At 56.6% G+C, this 16,218-nt stretch overlaps 1 protein-coding gene and 1 pseudogene across 1 annotated transcript in view; both read left to right on the forward strand.

Annotated features, from left to right (window-relative positions):
- The window catches only part of PGBD5 (piggyBac transposable element derived 5), an 82,833-nt gene that overhangs the window by 42,216 nt on the left and 24,399 nt on the right, over nucleotides 1-16,218 (forward strand). Inside the window, exon 2 of the mRNA XM_036277598.1 lies at nucleotides 11,188-11,615. Coding sequence (XP_036133491.1) covers nucleotides 11,188-11,615 — 428 coding nt within the window. The remainder of the gene's footprint in view (nucleotides 1-11,187; nucleotides 11,616-16,218) is intronic.
- Nucleotides 10,241-10,327, forward strand: LOC118640806 (annotated as a pseudogene).

A 16,218-nucleotide genomic window follows, 5' to 3' on the forward strand; every position in this document is an offset into this window, starting at 1 on the left:
GTGTTTTCAGCCAACGGGCATTTATGGAGCCCTGCACTGAGGGGCTTAGCTTCCAGCTCACACGCGGGGCCAGATCACGGGGGGCCAGCTTTGCAGACACGTGTGTGGGGGGGGCTCCTGGCTCTCCGCCTCGTTTCCATGGAGGCCTCATCAGTTCGTGCCGTGTGTGTTGGGCTGTGAGGTCTTGTTATCGGCAGCATTGGAACTGGGAGAATCTTCCAGTAAGATGTACACAGTGTGGTGGTCATGGACTTGAACTGGGCCACTGGGGTACATTCTGGTTCTGCCCCTTATTAGTTGTGTGACGTCAGGCAAGTCCCACAACCTCTCTGTGACTCAGTTTCCTCATTGGATAAGTTAGGCGAGTAATAGTACAGATTCCTCAGAGTTGTCATCAATAAGTGAGTCGGGTTCTCGTTTATAAAGCAGACAGCCTCCGTGTAAAAAGTGCTCTGTGCACGTTACTAGAATAAATATACATGATTTGTTTATATTCACTGATCAACATTCCCCTTGGCAACGCCTTGTGGGGCTGGACGCTGGCTGCGTGTGACCCCGAGAACGGGAGCCTGGGGCTGGAATCGCCCCAGCTCACTAAGCGTGACGTTGACCTTCTCTGGTCCTTGTTTCCTCTTTGGAGAAAAAGGCTGATGAAGCCACTTGTCCTGGAGGCCACGGAGTGACCAGGGGGCGCAGGTCAGCCTGCGCCCACAGTGTCCTAATGCAGAGAGCAGAGCTGCCACCACCGGCTTGACGCGGTGGCCTGGGTGAACGCGGACACCCTCCCGTGCCCCCGCAGCCCCGCCCGTCCACGCCCTCTGCACCCACAGGGGCCTGTCATCAGCCACCTTTCATTCTAAGATGAGGAAGCTTCTCATTCATTCGTCTGTGGCCGGCAGGGGTCAAGGTACTTTGTCCCCTCTTCCCGTCATCCCGGCATGTCATTCTGCACCCCAGCTCCCTTCTTTTCCCTTCCTTTCCTCTCCCGCCTTCCCTCCCCTCTCCCATCGTCGTGTGGGTGGGTGCCTGGGAAGGGGCAGGGTAGCATCAGTCTCCAGGGATGAGCATCTCCATCCTGCCTTGGTTTTTCCTGAACCAGCTGTGCTGAGACAGGGCCGGGTACCGTCTGTCTGTCTGGGCTGCCACGGGCGTCCCAGGGGGAGAAGGAAGGGGGATGAGGACCCCACTAGACACCACACCTCTGTGTCTTCCTACTCCCTCCTGCACCGGCAATGCTGCACCCCACCCCAGTCCCAGCACAGACACTCAGAGTGAACAGAGGGCCTGGTGATGGAAGGGGAGAGCACGGCCTGGGGGCCACGGGCCTGGGCTGTGTCACCTCAGCAGGTGCCTGGCCGGCCTGCCGAAGGGCATGGTGGACGGCACCAGGAGCGCGTGTGTGTGTCGGGGTGGGGTTCTGCCTGACAATCAGCTGGGAAGGGCCACCGCCATGTCCTAATTCGTCCTTCTAAGGGAGGGATTCAGGTACCATTTACACCCCCTCACCTCCCACATACACACTCACGGGTAAGACGGGGCCAGCTACCCACGCCAGGACGACAGGGGCGAGCAGAGGGCGATTTCACAGTTTCCTTTGACGTCATTTTCATCATTGGCCTACTTATGTCATGTCAACACTTACCCTTGGTGTTGCTGCCAGTGTAGTAGCTGCTTCTCAGGCAGGGCTTGGCCTGGAGTGAGGTTCAGGTCTGCCCGTCTGAGGTCCACCATTGGGGTTCATGTTGCAGGGTTGGACAGAGCCAGACCCTCTCCCTCTGGGGCCTCACATGGCTCCCCCTTAGACTCTCTCTCAGGCCTGAGGCCAGGGCCTTCCAGAGGTCAGGACGGGCCCCGTGTCACTGGCTGTGTGTTTGGCTTCCCTGCGCTCCCAGTATTCCTGACAGCCTAAGACAGGATTGCAGAAATGGCTTCCAAGGATGAACGCGACAGATGGAAAACCGGTGTGCCCGACGGGCACCTTCTCCGCCTCAAGCAGGACCATCAGCACTCGCCTGGCTCCCGACGGCCAAGCAGGGCTGGGACGGTGTGGCTGCCGGGAAGCGCAGGCGCCTGGAGACCGCGCTCAAGGTCACAGGGCTGAGCGCAGCTGGACAGTGGCTGCCCTGTGCCAGGCGGCACACCTGGGCACCGAGGCGCCCACACGCTGGCTCCGTGGCTGCCCCCGGTCCCCTGTGATGAGGTCCTGACCCCGAGGGCTGTGTGAGGAGGAAGCTCAGTAGGAGGTGGAAGGCTTTAGGGAGACAGGGAATAAGCTGAAATACACACCAAATACATAGGGGCTTGGGAGTTTTTCTTGACCAAATAAATACTTAGAAATGTGTGCTGGGCAAAAGGCCGCGCCCTGAGAGTGGGTGAACACGGGGCCGTGGAGCGGGACGCCCGGGCCTTCCCAGAGGCAGGTGATCCCTGAGGAGAGGCTGCCAGAGGGGCGGCGTGAGGTCCACAAGGGTGGGAGCTTTGTCTCCTCTGTTCCCTGTTACAGCTTCACTGCCTAGAAGGGAATCTGGCCCGTAGGAGGCACCCACAGAACTTGCTGAGCGAGTGAATGGATGAGCGAGTGAATGGATGGATGGAAGGGTAACAGCAGATCCCACCGCTCACAGCGAAGGTCAAAAGCACTGAGGTGCTCAGTAGACAGTAATGAAACAAGAAGGAGAAGACAAAGACAGTCCAATATGCCTGGGCTGGGGCCGGGGCTAGGGCCTGAGGTCCGGGCAGGCCCACTGCAGCCTGCCTGTGCCCCTGCGCCCGAAGAGGTGAGGTGTGGGGGACCCACTCTGCCCAGGCCTCCCACTCCTCGAGATGCTAGACGAGACCTCTGTGCTTACCCACAAACAAGATGAAACACACCGCTGTGGAGACACAGACCGGGCTGCCCTTCCACCCAAGCCGAGGCTTTAGCAACACAGCTTCGTGTGAAAAGCAGACAGTGTCCAAACGGATATGAACTGCGGCTGCAGGGACTGCTGTTTCGTGACAGCCGTCTGGCAAGCCAGCGCCGGGAAGAGGGACAGAGCCTGCGATGAGGGACTAGCGGACGCTGTGCGCACGTGGCTAGACACCGTTATTGGGCATCAGTCCGCTCCGTCCTCACCCCAACTCTGGGTCTCACACTCTTCTGTTTACTTTATCTACACGCAGACCGCGGTTCAAACAGCTAGAGACTGGACGTTTCACCCCCTCCCCCAAATTCATAAGCTGAAGCCTAACCCTCAAGTGATGGTGGTCGGAGATGGGGTCTTGGGAGGTTATTAGGTCACGGGGTGGATCCCTCATGATGGGATTCATGTCCTATAAAAAAGACCCCAGAGATCTCCTGGGCCGTCCCCCAATATGAAGACAGTGCGAAGTCGGCCGTCCATGTACCTTAATCTCGGGCCTCCGGCCCCCCGCACTGTGAGAAGTAAGTTTCGGTTGTTCAAGCTGCCCGCCTGTATTCTCTTGTAACAGCTCGCATGGATAGAGAGGCTTAGTAACGTACGTGCCCAGGTCACACTCCCCATGACTCATGGAGCCGGAGCCCGGCCAGATCCTCAAATTTGCTGGACAGCAACTATTTCAGAATCATAATATGAGATTCTGAATTTTATACAATTATATACATTCCTCAAAATACTTACATCATTGTCTTGTTGCTTCATTAGTCTTGGAAGGGAGATGAGGCAAGTGACAATTGAAGAACTGGACCCAGAAAAACCGCAACTTTGCAGAGGTTCCGTTCCAGGGGTGCTCAACCTTCCTGATGCCACGACCCTTTAATACAGTTCCTCATGTTGTGCTGACCCCCAACCATAAAATTATTTTTGTTGCTACTTCCTGTCATTTTGCTACTGTTATATCTTAGGCAACCCCTGTGAAAGGGTCGTTCGACCCCCAAAGGGGTCGTGACTCACAGGTTGAGAACCGCTGCTTAGACAATAAAAGGACCCGGGACAGAACCAGCCCACCCCCAACCCCAGCTTGTGCAGTTGTCCCCCCTTGTCTGCTGGGGTACATTCCAAGACCCTTGGTAGATGCCTGGAACCATGGGTGGTACTGAACCCTGTATATACTTTTCCCCCCTATTCTTTATGGCTTCTCTTCGGCATATCTGAATCTCCAGCATAACTACTCTTGCACTTTGGGGCCATTATGAAATCATGGTGACTTGAACACAAACAACAATGTCACCAGCAATCTGAAACTGAGTGATTAACAGATGGGGAGTGTCTACATCGTGGGTCCAGTGGATGAAGGGATGACTCACGTCCTGGGTGGGACAGAGCAGGATGGTGGGAGATCTCATGACACTGCTCAGTGCACAATTCAAAACTTACTGAATTGTTTATTTCTGGTATCTTATTTAATATTTCGGACCAAAGAAAGTGAAACTGTGCATAAGGGGGCACTGTAACTCCGTCTCATCCTTAACGGGCACCTCTCTCCTACATTTTAGCTCAGTGTTGAGGAAAAGAAATCTGTGGTTTGGGGGAGACAGTGTCTTAGTGGATGAGCCTGGGCCAGGGTGGAGGGGATGAGCGTTTTTGAAGGTGAGCTGTCTGGACGTTTTAGTGTGTCCGGCTTGTGTGCACGCCCCCCCCCCCCCCCCCGCACACCAGCTCTTTGTCACATCTTTGTGACATCTAGTCATGTCTATAGATTTAATGTCTATATTAGCCAGCGAATCAGTCTTTTTCTGTAGGGACTACATATGTACTCTGGGGCCCATATTTCCCATGAACAACATCAACACAGGTGCCTGATTCCAAAATTGTTTAATTACCAACTTCTTTGCCAACTACCGTGTTGCCTTAGCTTGAGGAAAACCACACACACGTGCACACTCACGCACACACTCACACATGCACACCTTGTTCCTATTATGCCTTTTTAAGCAGGAAACTTCGCAGCTGACACGTTATGTCGCTGGCGCTGTCCTTGAGTCTCTTGGCCAGGTTTCTTTTCTTTCTTTTTTTTTTTATCCTCACCCGAGGACATTTTTCCACTTTTTGTTCAGATAGAGTAGGAGGGAGAGAGAGGAAGAGAGAAAGAAAAACATCGACGTGAAAGGGACACATCGAGCGGCTGCCACCCACACGACCAACCAGGGCCGGGGACAAACTGCAACCGAGGTATGTGCCCTTAGCGGGAACCAAACCTGGGGTTCTCCGGACCGCAGGCTGATGCTCTAACCGCTGAGCCAAACCGGCCAGGGCCTGGCCAGATTTCTGATGGCTCTGTTGGAAGGTGCCGTTCAGAGGACTCCCCCTAATCTGAACCTAATTTTGGTACATTACCTAAAGGGTAACCTTGGCGCTCACAGCTGTCCAGTGAGGTAGTGTGAGTTGTCCCATCCGGCCACACAGGGAGGGGCTGAGCCCGAGGCGTGTCAGGAACATGACCAGGACTCATGCCCATGGCTCCTGGGTCCGGCTGCAAGTCCAGTTTGTTCCCAGTCACTAGCTCTGGGCAGAGGTTACGCGTGTTCAGCCTCTGGAGCTCTCTGGTGGCCCAGGGGCTGAATCCCGCCATTGAACGGGGACCTCAGGCGTTGTCACACAGATGGCTTGTTCTGCAGATCAGCCGCTGCAGGAAGGCAAAGAGGATTCGAGAGAAGGGATGAGTGGCCGGCACAGCCCAGCCGCAGCCGGCGTGGAGAGCAAGGGCTCGGCCATTTTCCTCATCACCCTTTCATGGAATGTCATTTTCCATATGAGAGGGGTGTTTTTGTGGTGATGCAGGACATTCCTGATATATTTTTATACCTATTTGATTTAGCCTGAAGATAAATTATTTTATAAATTTAAACCTTTAATTCCAATTCTCAAGTGGTTCACACCTGTGTCACAAAACTGCTGCTGATTTGTACCAAAATACACCCGTTTATGCAAAATGCCATTTTCATCGCAAAATGAATGTTTCCATCCCTGAAAGCACACAGAGCCACCCTGCTCTCCAGAAGGGGTGAAGGTGGGGGTCAGCACCCCAGAAGGGGTGAAAGGGGGGGTCAGCTCCGCGTACGGGTGCCCTGCCTCCAGGCTGTGGGGGGAGCAGCTCCCACAGGCCTCACGCCGAGTGGGCCGCAGGACAGGCCGTCACCAGTGTGCCGTCGCCTGTGTGCGAGGTCCTGCGACGTTCACTCCCTCTGGAGGGTCTTCCTTCCCTTTGCTGGGTGAGGACGCTGCCGTGCAGGAGGCTGTGTGACCTGCCCAAGGTCGCCCAGCCAGCACCTGTGGACGGGAGGAGCAGGAAGCGGAAGAAGACGAGAGGGGCCCAAAGGAATTCTGAAGTGGTTGCCAGCAGCTCAGACGGGAAGGATGGAGGAAGCCAGGCCAAAGGAGATCCTGACAGGCTCGCCCAAGCCCAGTGGTGGTTGTGACGGGCCCTCCCCCACAGCCGCCCATGCTTCGGGTGGTCGGGTTCACAGTGGGTCTCCCACCCCAGGACTTGGCACGCCCCTGCTTGGCTTTCCAGAGGCCTGGGGCAGCGTCCTGGGGCGGGGCTGCCTGAGGTGTGCCCGCCCCGCCGAACCAGCCCAGGCTGGCAGAGGTGAGCCCTCTGAGCTGATTCCGCTCCTTCGGGCCTCGCCACCTCCCCCGCCAGGCCTCCGCTCCCACAGACACAGATGCACCCGGCTGACCTAGCCTTTCATCGGGCGTTCACACGGGCTGCTGTCCCTGCCACCAGAGCTTCCCAGGGAGCTCAGCCAGGACGCCCCTCTGCTGGGTGGGCGGTGGCCCTTCCTCCCCGCGCACCACTCTCCAGCCACCCAGGCGAAGGGCGGGTGGAACGTACTGTGTGCTGAGCCCAGAGGACACAGTGGCAGGATAGACTGACCTCCGCTGCAGTTGGGGTCAGACGATGGGACGGCAGAGGCCGGTTGAAACCAGTGTGAGTCCTAGTAAAACAGCCACAGTGACAGAACCGATGGAAACCTGGCGCGGTCCCAGGCCCACACAGCTCTGCCTGGCCCTGTGCTCACCCGCCTGGGGAGTGGCCAGGATGGGTTTGGAGGGGGCGGCTCCCCGAGGATGGTGGATTGCTTTAAGGGAAGGGGAGTCCTCAGAGTGCTCTAGTGAGCTGGGGTGTGCGGCTCGGTTTTATTCTTATAAAAACGTCTGGTCGTTGTGAATCTTTTGCGGGGAGGAGGCCCTTGGGGGGCTGCTTCCGAGTCTGAGCCTGGGGTGGTGGCCGCCCGGGCAAGAGGGCTGCAGTGGGTGTTACCACGTGGAGGTACGGTGGGCAGGGGCGTGTGACAGGTAGGATGTGGGGCTCTGGTTTCTGGTTGAACCCACTGGGGGAGCTGGGCTGGGGTCGAGGAGCAAAGGGGTAGGGACAGTGGAGAAAGGGCTGGTTCACCTGGACACATCTGGTTTAAGAGGCAGCCTCTCTACATCCTGGTACCCATGGGAATGACAAACGATGGAGGCTGCGGGCCCCTGGGGTTCAGGACACCTCTAATACCTGGCTCACCTGTGGTTCGTTCCCAGGTGAGCACACCCGGAGGGAACAAGCGCAGTGCACAGAGGTGAGGGAGCCAGCGGAGGGTCCTCTGTGCCACCCCAGGGAGTCCCGGCCAGGGCTCACTGACTTCAGGACCAGCCCCCACACCCAGTGTGGCAGGGACCCCAAAGCATGAGGGTAACCCACTGTGCTCACCGTCCTTCACTGGCCCTGCATGTCCTCATGTCCTCGGCCAGCCCAGGCCCGTGCCCACGATGCCTCCAGCCACTCTCTCTCCTGCCCAGTCCACCGAACGCAGGGCACAGGTCCAGCCAGGGGCCTTCACGTGAGATGTTCTCACTGTCCGACATATTCTGTAACCCCAGCCCCACCTCAAGGGGCTGATGACTCTTCACCCACCCCGCTCTGAAGGCCATCTCATATGGTCCCTCCAGGGAGCTTCCCAGAGTCCCCCCCTGAATCTGGATCTTGGGCCCCTTTTGTGGGCACAGCCCCACTCTGAGCCCGACATCACTGTTCCTGTCGCTACACCGAGAACTGTGGAGGGAATACCGCATCTTCCTCAAGACGACCTCAAATTGATAAGTGGTTCCCCTCGTGTCTCTTGCGTTAGGACCCCCTTGTAAACAGGACGTCTTTCCTGGTTGCTACTGAACAGAGGGGTCGGTTTCCTAGCTCGTGTGGGGACCTTTTGGAGGGATCCGAGCACTCGGGGCCACCCTGGGCCTGCCGCCGCTGCGGCACCCTGGGCCTGAGGGAGTGGGGGAGCCCTCAGAAGTGAGGGAACCATCTGGGTGGTGGCGATGAGGCCTTAAAGGAAAGTCACGTGATGTGGTGGGGTGGGGCAGAGAGGAGGGGAGGGAGGGATGATGACTGAGATTACCTGGCAGTGCACCAGGAACCTGAGAATCCCTCAGCCCAGGCCCAGACAGGGTAAACCTGGCGGCACCCTCTCTCCTCCTCCAGGTCCTCCCTGAACCCTGCCCCCATCCCCGCCCCCAGTTCTATGCCACCTTTGCATTGTTTTGCAAGAGAGCTGCTCTTCTCCTGCCGTGCATTGTAGTCCCATTTCACCCACCGCGAAGCGTGTGCACCGAGGAGGGGGCCTCAGGACCATGCACCTGGCCTCGCTCGTCCACACCCTGTGTGCAGGGCAGCCACGTGCCCGCCTGTGCAGCCGGGGCGGTCGGGAGAGCGGAGGGGCGCTGGTCATAGTTGCCACGACACACTCGGCCTGGCTCCGGGCCAGGGGGATGAAGGCACTTAGCAGTGGGTGACCGTGGGTTGTGTCCTGCCACGTCTGAGCTCCTGTTTTTCACCTGCAGAATGACATGATCTTCACAGACCTTGTGAGGGCACGTGGGACCACACCTGGACAAGCTCACGTGCTTCTGTCAATGACTCAAGTGTAAGGGAGTCTGATCTTGGTTGGGATTTCTGCCCACCCTGGGGCCATATTATTAAGTCTGTAATAGAGACTAAATCTGAGTAGATTTCTCCCCTCCCCCCTTCACCTCCCTCTCCCAGTGACCCCCCTGAGCCAACACGTCACAAGTACTAGGACTCGCATCTGCAAGAGGCCGTGGTCAGTGCTTGTAAATCCAAACTAAACAGATGACAGCGAGCGGCTGCTTCCCACTTTCTTCGTTAAGGCCAGAGTTTGCTGGGCGCATTCATTTTGAAGTGGCCCGGGAGGCAAATTACTTTTAAAATAATTTGGGGGAGAGAACATTTCATTGTGCTTACTCAGCACAATTTAGCAATGAAAATGCTGGTTTTCCTCCTCCTTGAGAGTTACCCCTGAATAATTTATGGCTTCACCCACCAGAGGCTGCAGGGCTTTGCTGAAATGAAGTGATTCTCGGGAAGGGTAGGTGAGGGGCTTCAGGCTGTCCTCGCTAATGGGGCCCTCGGTCTTCCTGACCTCGCTGTCCTGCCAGCTGGGGCCTCCTCTGAGGCCAGTTTGGCACCTGTGGCACCAGGACCGCTTGGTGTCATTCCAAGAAATGACTGATGAACGGGAATATGGCGGTGACCTCGCTGTCTGGGCCTCGGCTCCCTCTTCGTACGATGAGGCAGTAAGAGCATTCCGAAGCCCCCAGCCGGCCCTCCGTCGACTCCTGAGGTGGCTCAGTGAGAGCTACAGGTTTGAGCACCTCCCTGGCACAGGGGCTGTGCTGGGTGCGTCGTGTGTTTCCCATTCCTTCCACACCCCCGAGACTTGCAAAGTGGGCATCACGGGACCCATTTTACACCGGACAGCTGAAGAGCTTTGTCTAAGACTGCAGTTCGCTAGAAGGCAAATTGAGGGTTTCCACCTCCCGAATCTGTTTACCTGGATCTAAAAGCTTGGTGTTTTGTGTGCACTGTCAGTCTTTATTGTTTATTTTTCTATCGCGGTTGCCACTCAATGTTAGTTTCAGATGTACAGCGTAGTGGTTAGACCTTTCCATACCTAGATGAGCCCCCAAGTCTAGTACCCTCCCGGCACCGGGCATAGTTATTACAGCAGTGACTACATTCCCTGTGCTGTGCTCCCGTCCCCGTTTGTCAGCCTTAGTTTTGCGGAGGAAAACCTGGTTTTCAGAGGCTGCTGGATCAGTAGTAGAGGAAGGTTGGTGGGAAGGGGAGGAAAATTCTGAAGAGCATGCGCAGCTTGTGTTAGACGTCACCGCGCGGAGGCAGGAGAAGCGAAGCCTCTTGCAGCCCTGCCTGCCGCCAGCCTGGCTCATGCCCGGCCCGGCAGGGACAGCCGGGACTGCAGACGACGTAAACGAGGCCTCTGCGGTTCAGAGGCGTGACGGTGGGTGGGGTGTGCCTCCCTCAAACCTTGTTCCCACTTCGGCACATTACCCGTCTGACGTGGATTAAAAAGACTGTATAAATGAATATATAAATATATGCATCTTTATAAAGGCTATCCCTGCATTAGTTAAAAATTGTGAAGTTTTACAATTTCCCATAATAAAGCTACGCTTCTGTGCAGTCCTAGTCCAGTCCTGTGTCATTTGACAAGGAAAAGTACTAGACACGTGGACATCGCCAGTCAGAAAGCTGCCCTGTGGTGGCATCCGCAGGGAGGTGTCTAATGGCAAAACACTTGGATGCATTTAATGCCCATTCACAGTCTAAACCCTTGTATGTGGCTATTTAAATTTGAATTAATTGCAATTAAGTAAAATTAAACATTTGATTTCTTAAAAAATGGTGAGGTTTTTATTGCATCGAGGGAATTATCTAACCTAGTTCGTTCAGGTCTCTTCACTAATAAATTCCAAGTTGCCATGTACAGAAAGCCTAATAAAACCGCAGTCACACTGGGTGGAATTTCCCAGCCCCAGGCGGTGAAAGCAGTCTTTACAGAGTCACCTTAACTTCCCAGACAACAAACACCAGGCCACAGCCAATCTCCTGCGCTAAGAATCCCATTAGCTCCGCGTCTCCTCCGCGTCCGCCCCCTCGTGTCCCTTAGTCCTTGGATCAGTATTTCTGAATTTGCCAGATTTGTAAGAAAGGGGTGTATACAGAGTGAAGAGGCACCCCAGGTGGTGTGCGAGGACGCAGGGGGTTGGGAACATGGCGGGGCAGGAGAGCTTCTGGGGGAGGGGGTGTAGGGAAGGGTGTCGCGCGGGCAGAGGCGCAGGGATGGGAGTGGGAACGCATCCCCAGCCCGGACGGGGCGCCCGGTTGTAGCAATCAGTGCTCGTCCTGTCTTTGTTTCAGGTCCCACCCGAAAGATGCCCCCCAGCGCCAGCGCCATGGACTTCTTCCAGCTCTTTGTCCCCGACAACGTCCTCAAGAACATGGTGGTGCAGACGAACATGTACGCCAAGAAGTTCCAGGAGCGCTTCGGCAGCGACGGCGCCTGGGCCGAGGTGACGCTGGCGGAGATGAAGGCGTTCCTGGGCTACATGATCTCCACCAGCATCTCCCACTGCGAGTCGGTCCTCAGCATCTGGAGCGGCGGCTTCTACAGCAACAGGAGCCTGGCGCTGGTCATGAGCCAGACGCGCTTTGAGAAGATCCTCAAGTACTTCCACGTGGTGGCCTTCCGCTCCAGCCAGGCCACACAGGGCCTCTACAAGGTCCAGCCCTTCCTCGACTCCCTGCAGAGCGGCTTCGACTCGGCCTTCAGGCCTTCCCAAACCCAGGTGAGGCTGGCGCCAGAGCCCCCAGAGGCCCCCTCGCCCTGCCTGGCCCAGTGGCAGCGGGAGCTGGAAGCCGGGGTGGCCTTGGGCATCCTCCCCTTCCTGCCTTGACTCTGAGGTCACTTCGAGGTCACCCACGTAAAATTCAGGGGACCTGTAGATTAACAGCCCCAGACCACAGACAGTTCAGAATTGTGCTGAGATGCCCTTTCCCTCCTCTGTCCCCCCATCCTCCCTCCCGCTCCTTTAATGACACTTTCTTTCCAGATTATGTTTGCTCAAGTAATACCTGTTTTCTTGTCCTGTCCTCTGAGTCTGTGCCCATCCGGTGGTGGGGAAGGGGCACAGCACCTACTAGGTGGCGAAGGGAATGAGGCTGGCACTGCAGCCCGTCCGGCAGTCAGGAGTACTCCTGTGCTGGGGTCCACGCCTCACTGTTGTGGCCCCAACACCGCCCAGCTCCCCTAACTGGCTCTAGAAGTCCCTGCTTGCTCTCAGCTCCTGAGTCCCTGGGAAGCGCGTTTGGCTGAGGTGACAGTTTCAGAATCGTCGCCCTCGCTGCTCCCCTGACCTAGGACCCTTGGAGAGGTAGCTCATGTCTAGAGAGTCTGTAACTACAACTTCAGGAAGTTCTTGGCTCATGTGACCCCAGTTCCCTTTGACCTGTTCTGTGTGGGGACAGAAATTTACTTCGTTTTTTTTTATCCTCACTTGAGGACATTTTTTTGTCTTTTGTTCAGATAGAGTGGGAGGGAGGGAGAGAGAGAGAGAGGGAAACATCGACGTGAAAGGGACACATCGAGTGGTCGCCACCTGCACGACCCAACCAGGGCTGGGGACAAACTGCAACCCAGGACGTGCCCTTAGTGGGAACCGAACCCGGGTCCCTCTGGACCGCAGGCTGACGCTCTAACCGCTGAGCCAAACTGGCCAGGGCTTACTTCGGTTTCATCTGTACCTTTGACGACCCATCAGTGCACCTGCTCTTCGTGCCTCTTCTTTAAGGGCCTTCTTACAAGCCTGGACTTCCTGATTTTCTCTTCGCGATCCTGTCCCTAACGCTGTAACTTGCCCACAGGTGGGAGGCACAGGGTTTTGGTGGGGAAGATATACCCGGCTCAGGCTTGCAGGACCTCCACGGGGTCCCTGCTGTGCTGTGCACACGCTGGGCAGGTGGTCATTGCAGGTGTTTGTGATGCTCTGGCGCCCGGAAAGCTGCCCTCCTCCCGCCTTGGCAGCCGTATGCAGGCTCAGCCCAGTGCGAGGTCCACGTTCCTGTTCTCCTGACAGGGCAGCAAATGTCATTTTCTCTTGTCCCCCATTGTGTCACTTACCTTCCTACCAGGAGGTGGGGCCTTTTGGGAACACAAGCCCTGCCTTGTAACAGGCTAAGGACCAAGTACTGGTTGGCACATATTTTTTTGTTTTATCGACTATTGGGTTGGTTGAAGATGAGCCAAAGCAGAGACCTGTCTGCAGGGTGCCAGGGAAACAGCAGTGTTCTGGTCACCCTGGGCTCAGTCATCCTGGAGGTCCCTGAAGAGCTGCTGGAGAAGGCTGTAGGTTTGCTGTGCCTCAGTATCTCTCAAGAATCAAAGAACCAGCCATTTGGATGCCTGGTGTTTCACACCAAAACTTGAGGTTGCTCGGCCCCTGGACGAGGAGAACCTCACCCACTGTGTGTGCCGCTGTGCCCTCTGGATCTGTGGTATGAGATGCCTGAGACCGAAGTCCCGGCCATCTCCCGCCCGTGTGTCCCCGAGAGTCTGGGTGGCTCTCAGGTACACGACAGTCCCACTAGCAAATTCTGAAGTTTGTGAGCTCACCCCTTTTCAGCCCCAGATGTGGGTGCCCTAAGGGGCCCGGCAGCAGTTCCAGACCCTGGGGACATGTCTCCACTGTGGGTGGGCAGGTGTCCCAGGAGCAGCCCTGCCCCCTCCATGGGTGGGGGGAGGGGTGACAGGGAGACCCTGGTCACTGGATTCTGGCTGCCAGCATCTGAGATGAGGCTCAGTTTGGGACAGGGCTCTCTGGTTATGTTGGTGGTTTGTTTTTTCTCCCTGTCTTTTTCTGTCACTTTGTGCTTTGTTTTCACCCCGTATTTGTGAGGTTTTCTTCTCTCTGCATTTTCTGCCCCGCGCCCTGTTGTTGGTCAGGACCCCCAGGAACCACGCTCTGGAAAGGAGGTCAGCGGCTGTGGGCAGGGTGCGACCAGGGTCAGGGGGTGGCCAGGGGCATGAAGAGCCAGGCCAGCCACAGTGGAAGCCGCTGTCAGCCCTGGGCCGTGGAGAGGGAGCCACAAAGGAGCAGTGAAGGCCACAGCCTGGGGACAGGCCAGAGGACGTGGCAGGATGGGAGTGGTTCTCCCGCCTTGCTCACGCCTCCCACTTGGCCACGCAGGCCAGGCCACGGCACAGGGTAGGAAGGGAGAAAATGAGTCTGGGGGCAGAGGAAAGTCGAGGTGCTGGGGCCGGTTCTCCAGTTGGCTGTGGGTTGGAGGGAATGTCCTCTTCTTCCTTCCTCCCCTCCCGGACGGCCTGCGGTGCAGGGGGCTTTCCCCTTCGGCCTCCGGCATCAGCCACGTCACGCTTGGTCCCTGTGTCTATTCTCTCCCCTAAGACGTGTCTGCCTCTTAGGGAGGAGGGTCCTCTTCTGATCCTGGCAGAGCTGGGAGCCCCAGAGCTTTCCAGATGCCCCAGCTTCCCCTGCTGGGCTCGGGAACATTCAGTGCAGGGAGACGGGGTCTAGGAGAGAGGTTGGCTGCAGGTTGACCCTGCCACCCGCAGCCTCGAGGCTCCCTGGCAGGGCCCTCCTGCTGTCAGGTGAGGTCCTCTGGGTCAGCGGGGGGTGGACTTGCTCCCCACCCTGATCGCCGACACGCACTTCACCTTGGCACACTGCACGCTCACCGTGCAAACTCCACGCACCCTCTGCCCTGTGACTGCTGCGGCCTCTTGACTCCAGCACAAGACCCTTGGGGATGAGCTTTTACTGTCTTCAGAAATCTAACAGCTCCTAGAATCCAATGGTAACCCAAGCAGCCGTGTGTGTGTGTGTGTGTGTGTGTGTGTATATGTGTGTGTGTGTGTGTATGTGTGTGTGTGTGTGAATGTGCTTACTCACGTGTGCTTACACACACATATGAAATAGGAAGACACCGCATTTCCTCAAAAGTAGGGACAGATTAATTACAGGAATATTTTGGGGGAGCGATTTTGCAAGTACATAAAGGGATGCTTTGTCCCTCCCCTACTGTGCCCCAACATGAGCTTGTCATACACAGAGGGACTCGGGAAGCACAGCCGGGAGGAGGGTGGTTTCCTGGCAGAGTTTGGGGGCCTCAGAGAGCATGCCGCCCTGGGCTGCTTTTAGCAGTGACCAGCTCAGGATTCATTTCCGCAGACAGGGGAGCAGGACAGCACGGTGAGGACCTGAAGTGCTTGCCGGCCCTTCTGTGCTGCCGGGGCCAGTGATACACAGCGAGTCCACGCTGAGTGCAGGTGGGGTGCAGGTGCGCTGGCTTGGGGGGCGGGAGTGAGAGAGGGCAGCCCAGTGCGCCTCTGCCACCCCCTCCCCCGCTCCACCTGCCCACCCAGTGGTGCTGGGCTGTTGCTAGAGTGGCTCCAGAGGGGCTTGAGTGTTTGATGAGCGAACAGAGCAGTGAGCTGAGGACGCAGCGGAGGGCCCGGCGGCCTTGGCCAGGCAGCTGGCCAGGCCTCCCTTGGCAGCAGGGACCGCTCAGCCCCGCTTCCAACAGCAGAAGAGCCGAGGGCGCTGGTGTACACATCTGAGCCCGGACACTACAGGCTGCTGTGGGTTTTTAATGGAGTTCAGGCGACGTTAATGAAAGAGGGGGAGGGTATAGTAAGTATTAGCTTCGGATACCACTTGGGAGCCTGTCGGAAAGGCAGAAGCTGGGGCCCTGCCCCAAACAAACTGAAGCAGAACCGCATTTCAGTAAGTTCCCTGGGTCAGCAGCTTGGCTGTTCACGTTGCAAAGGCACCGATGCAGAGCAGGGGCTTGTGCACTTTTTTCTGTCAGTGGCCAGATAGTAAATATATTTGACACTGTGACCATAAGGTCCCCGTCGCAACTTGCCAGTTCTGCCGTGGTGGCCCGAAAGCAGCCACGGCCGATGTGTGAGTGAATGAGTGTGGCGGGTTCCACTGAAACTGTTTACAGCAGGCAGGGGGGCCAGGCTAGATCTAGAGCATCGAGTGGGGTTCTTGGAATTCTGCTCTTTCCTACACTCTTCATTTCGGTGAAGCAACTCATAATGAAGCTAGTTCGGCTTTGGGAGGAGGGAAGTGTAGCAGAGTCCTAAGATTTACCCAGAAGTCTCCCAAAAAAACTTTAACTCAAAGAAACAAAACTTTGACCACCCCTTGGAACCTTTTTTTCCCCCCTTTTAATCCTCACCTGAGGATATTTTTCCATTTATCTTCAGATAGAGTGGAAGAGAGAGAGGGATCGACTGGCTGCCTCCTGCATGACCCCAACCAGGGCCAGGGATGAACCTCAGCCGAGGTACACGTGCTTGACTGGAATCAAACCCTCAACTCATTGATCAGCAGGCTGACACTCTAATTGCTGAGCCAAATCGGC

The sequence above is a fragment of the Molossus molossus genome, unplaced genomic scaffold, assembly GCF_014108415.1.
Source record: "Molossus molossus isolate mMolMol1 unplaced genomic scaffold, mMolMol1.p scaffold_m16_p_23, whole genome shotgun sequence".
Taxonomy (NCBI): domain Eukaryota; kingdom Metazoa; phylum Chordata; class Mammalia; order Chiroptera; family Molossidae; genus Molossus; species Molossus molossus.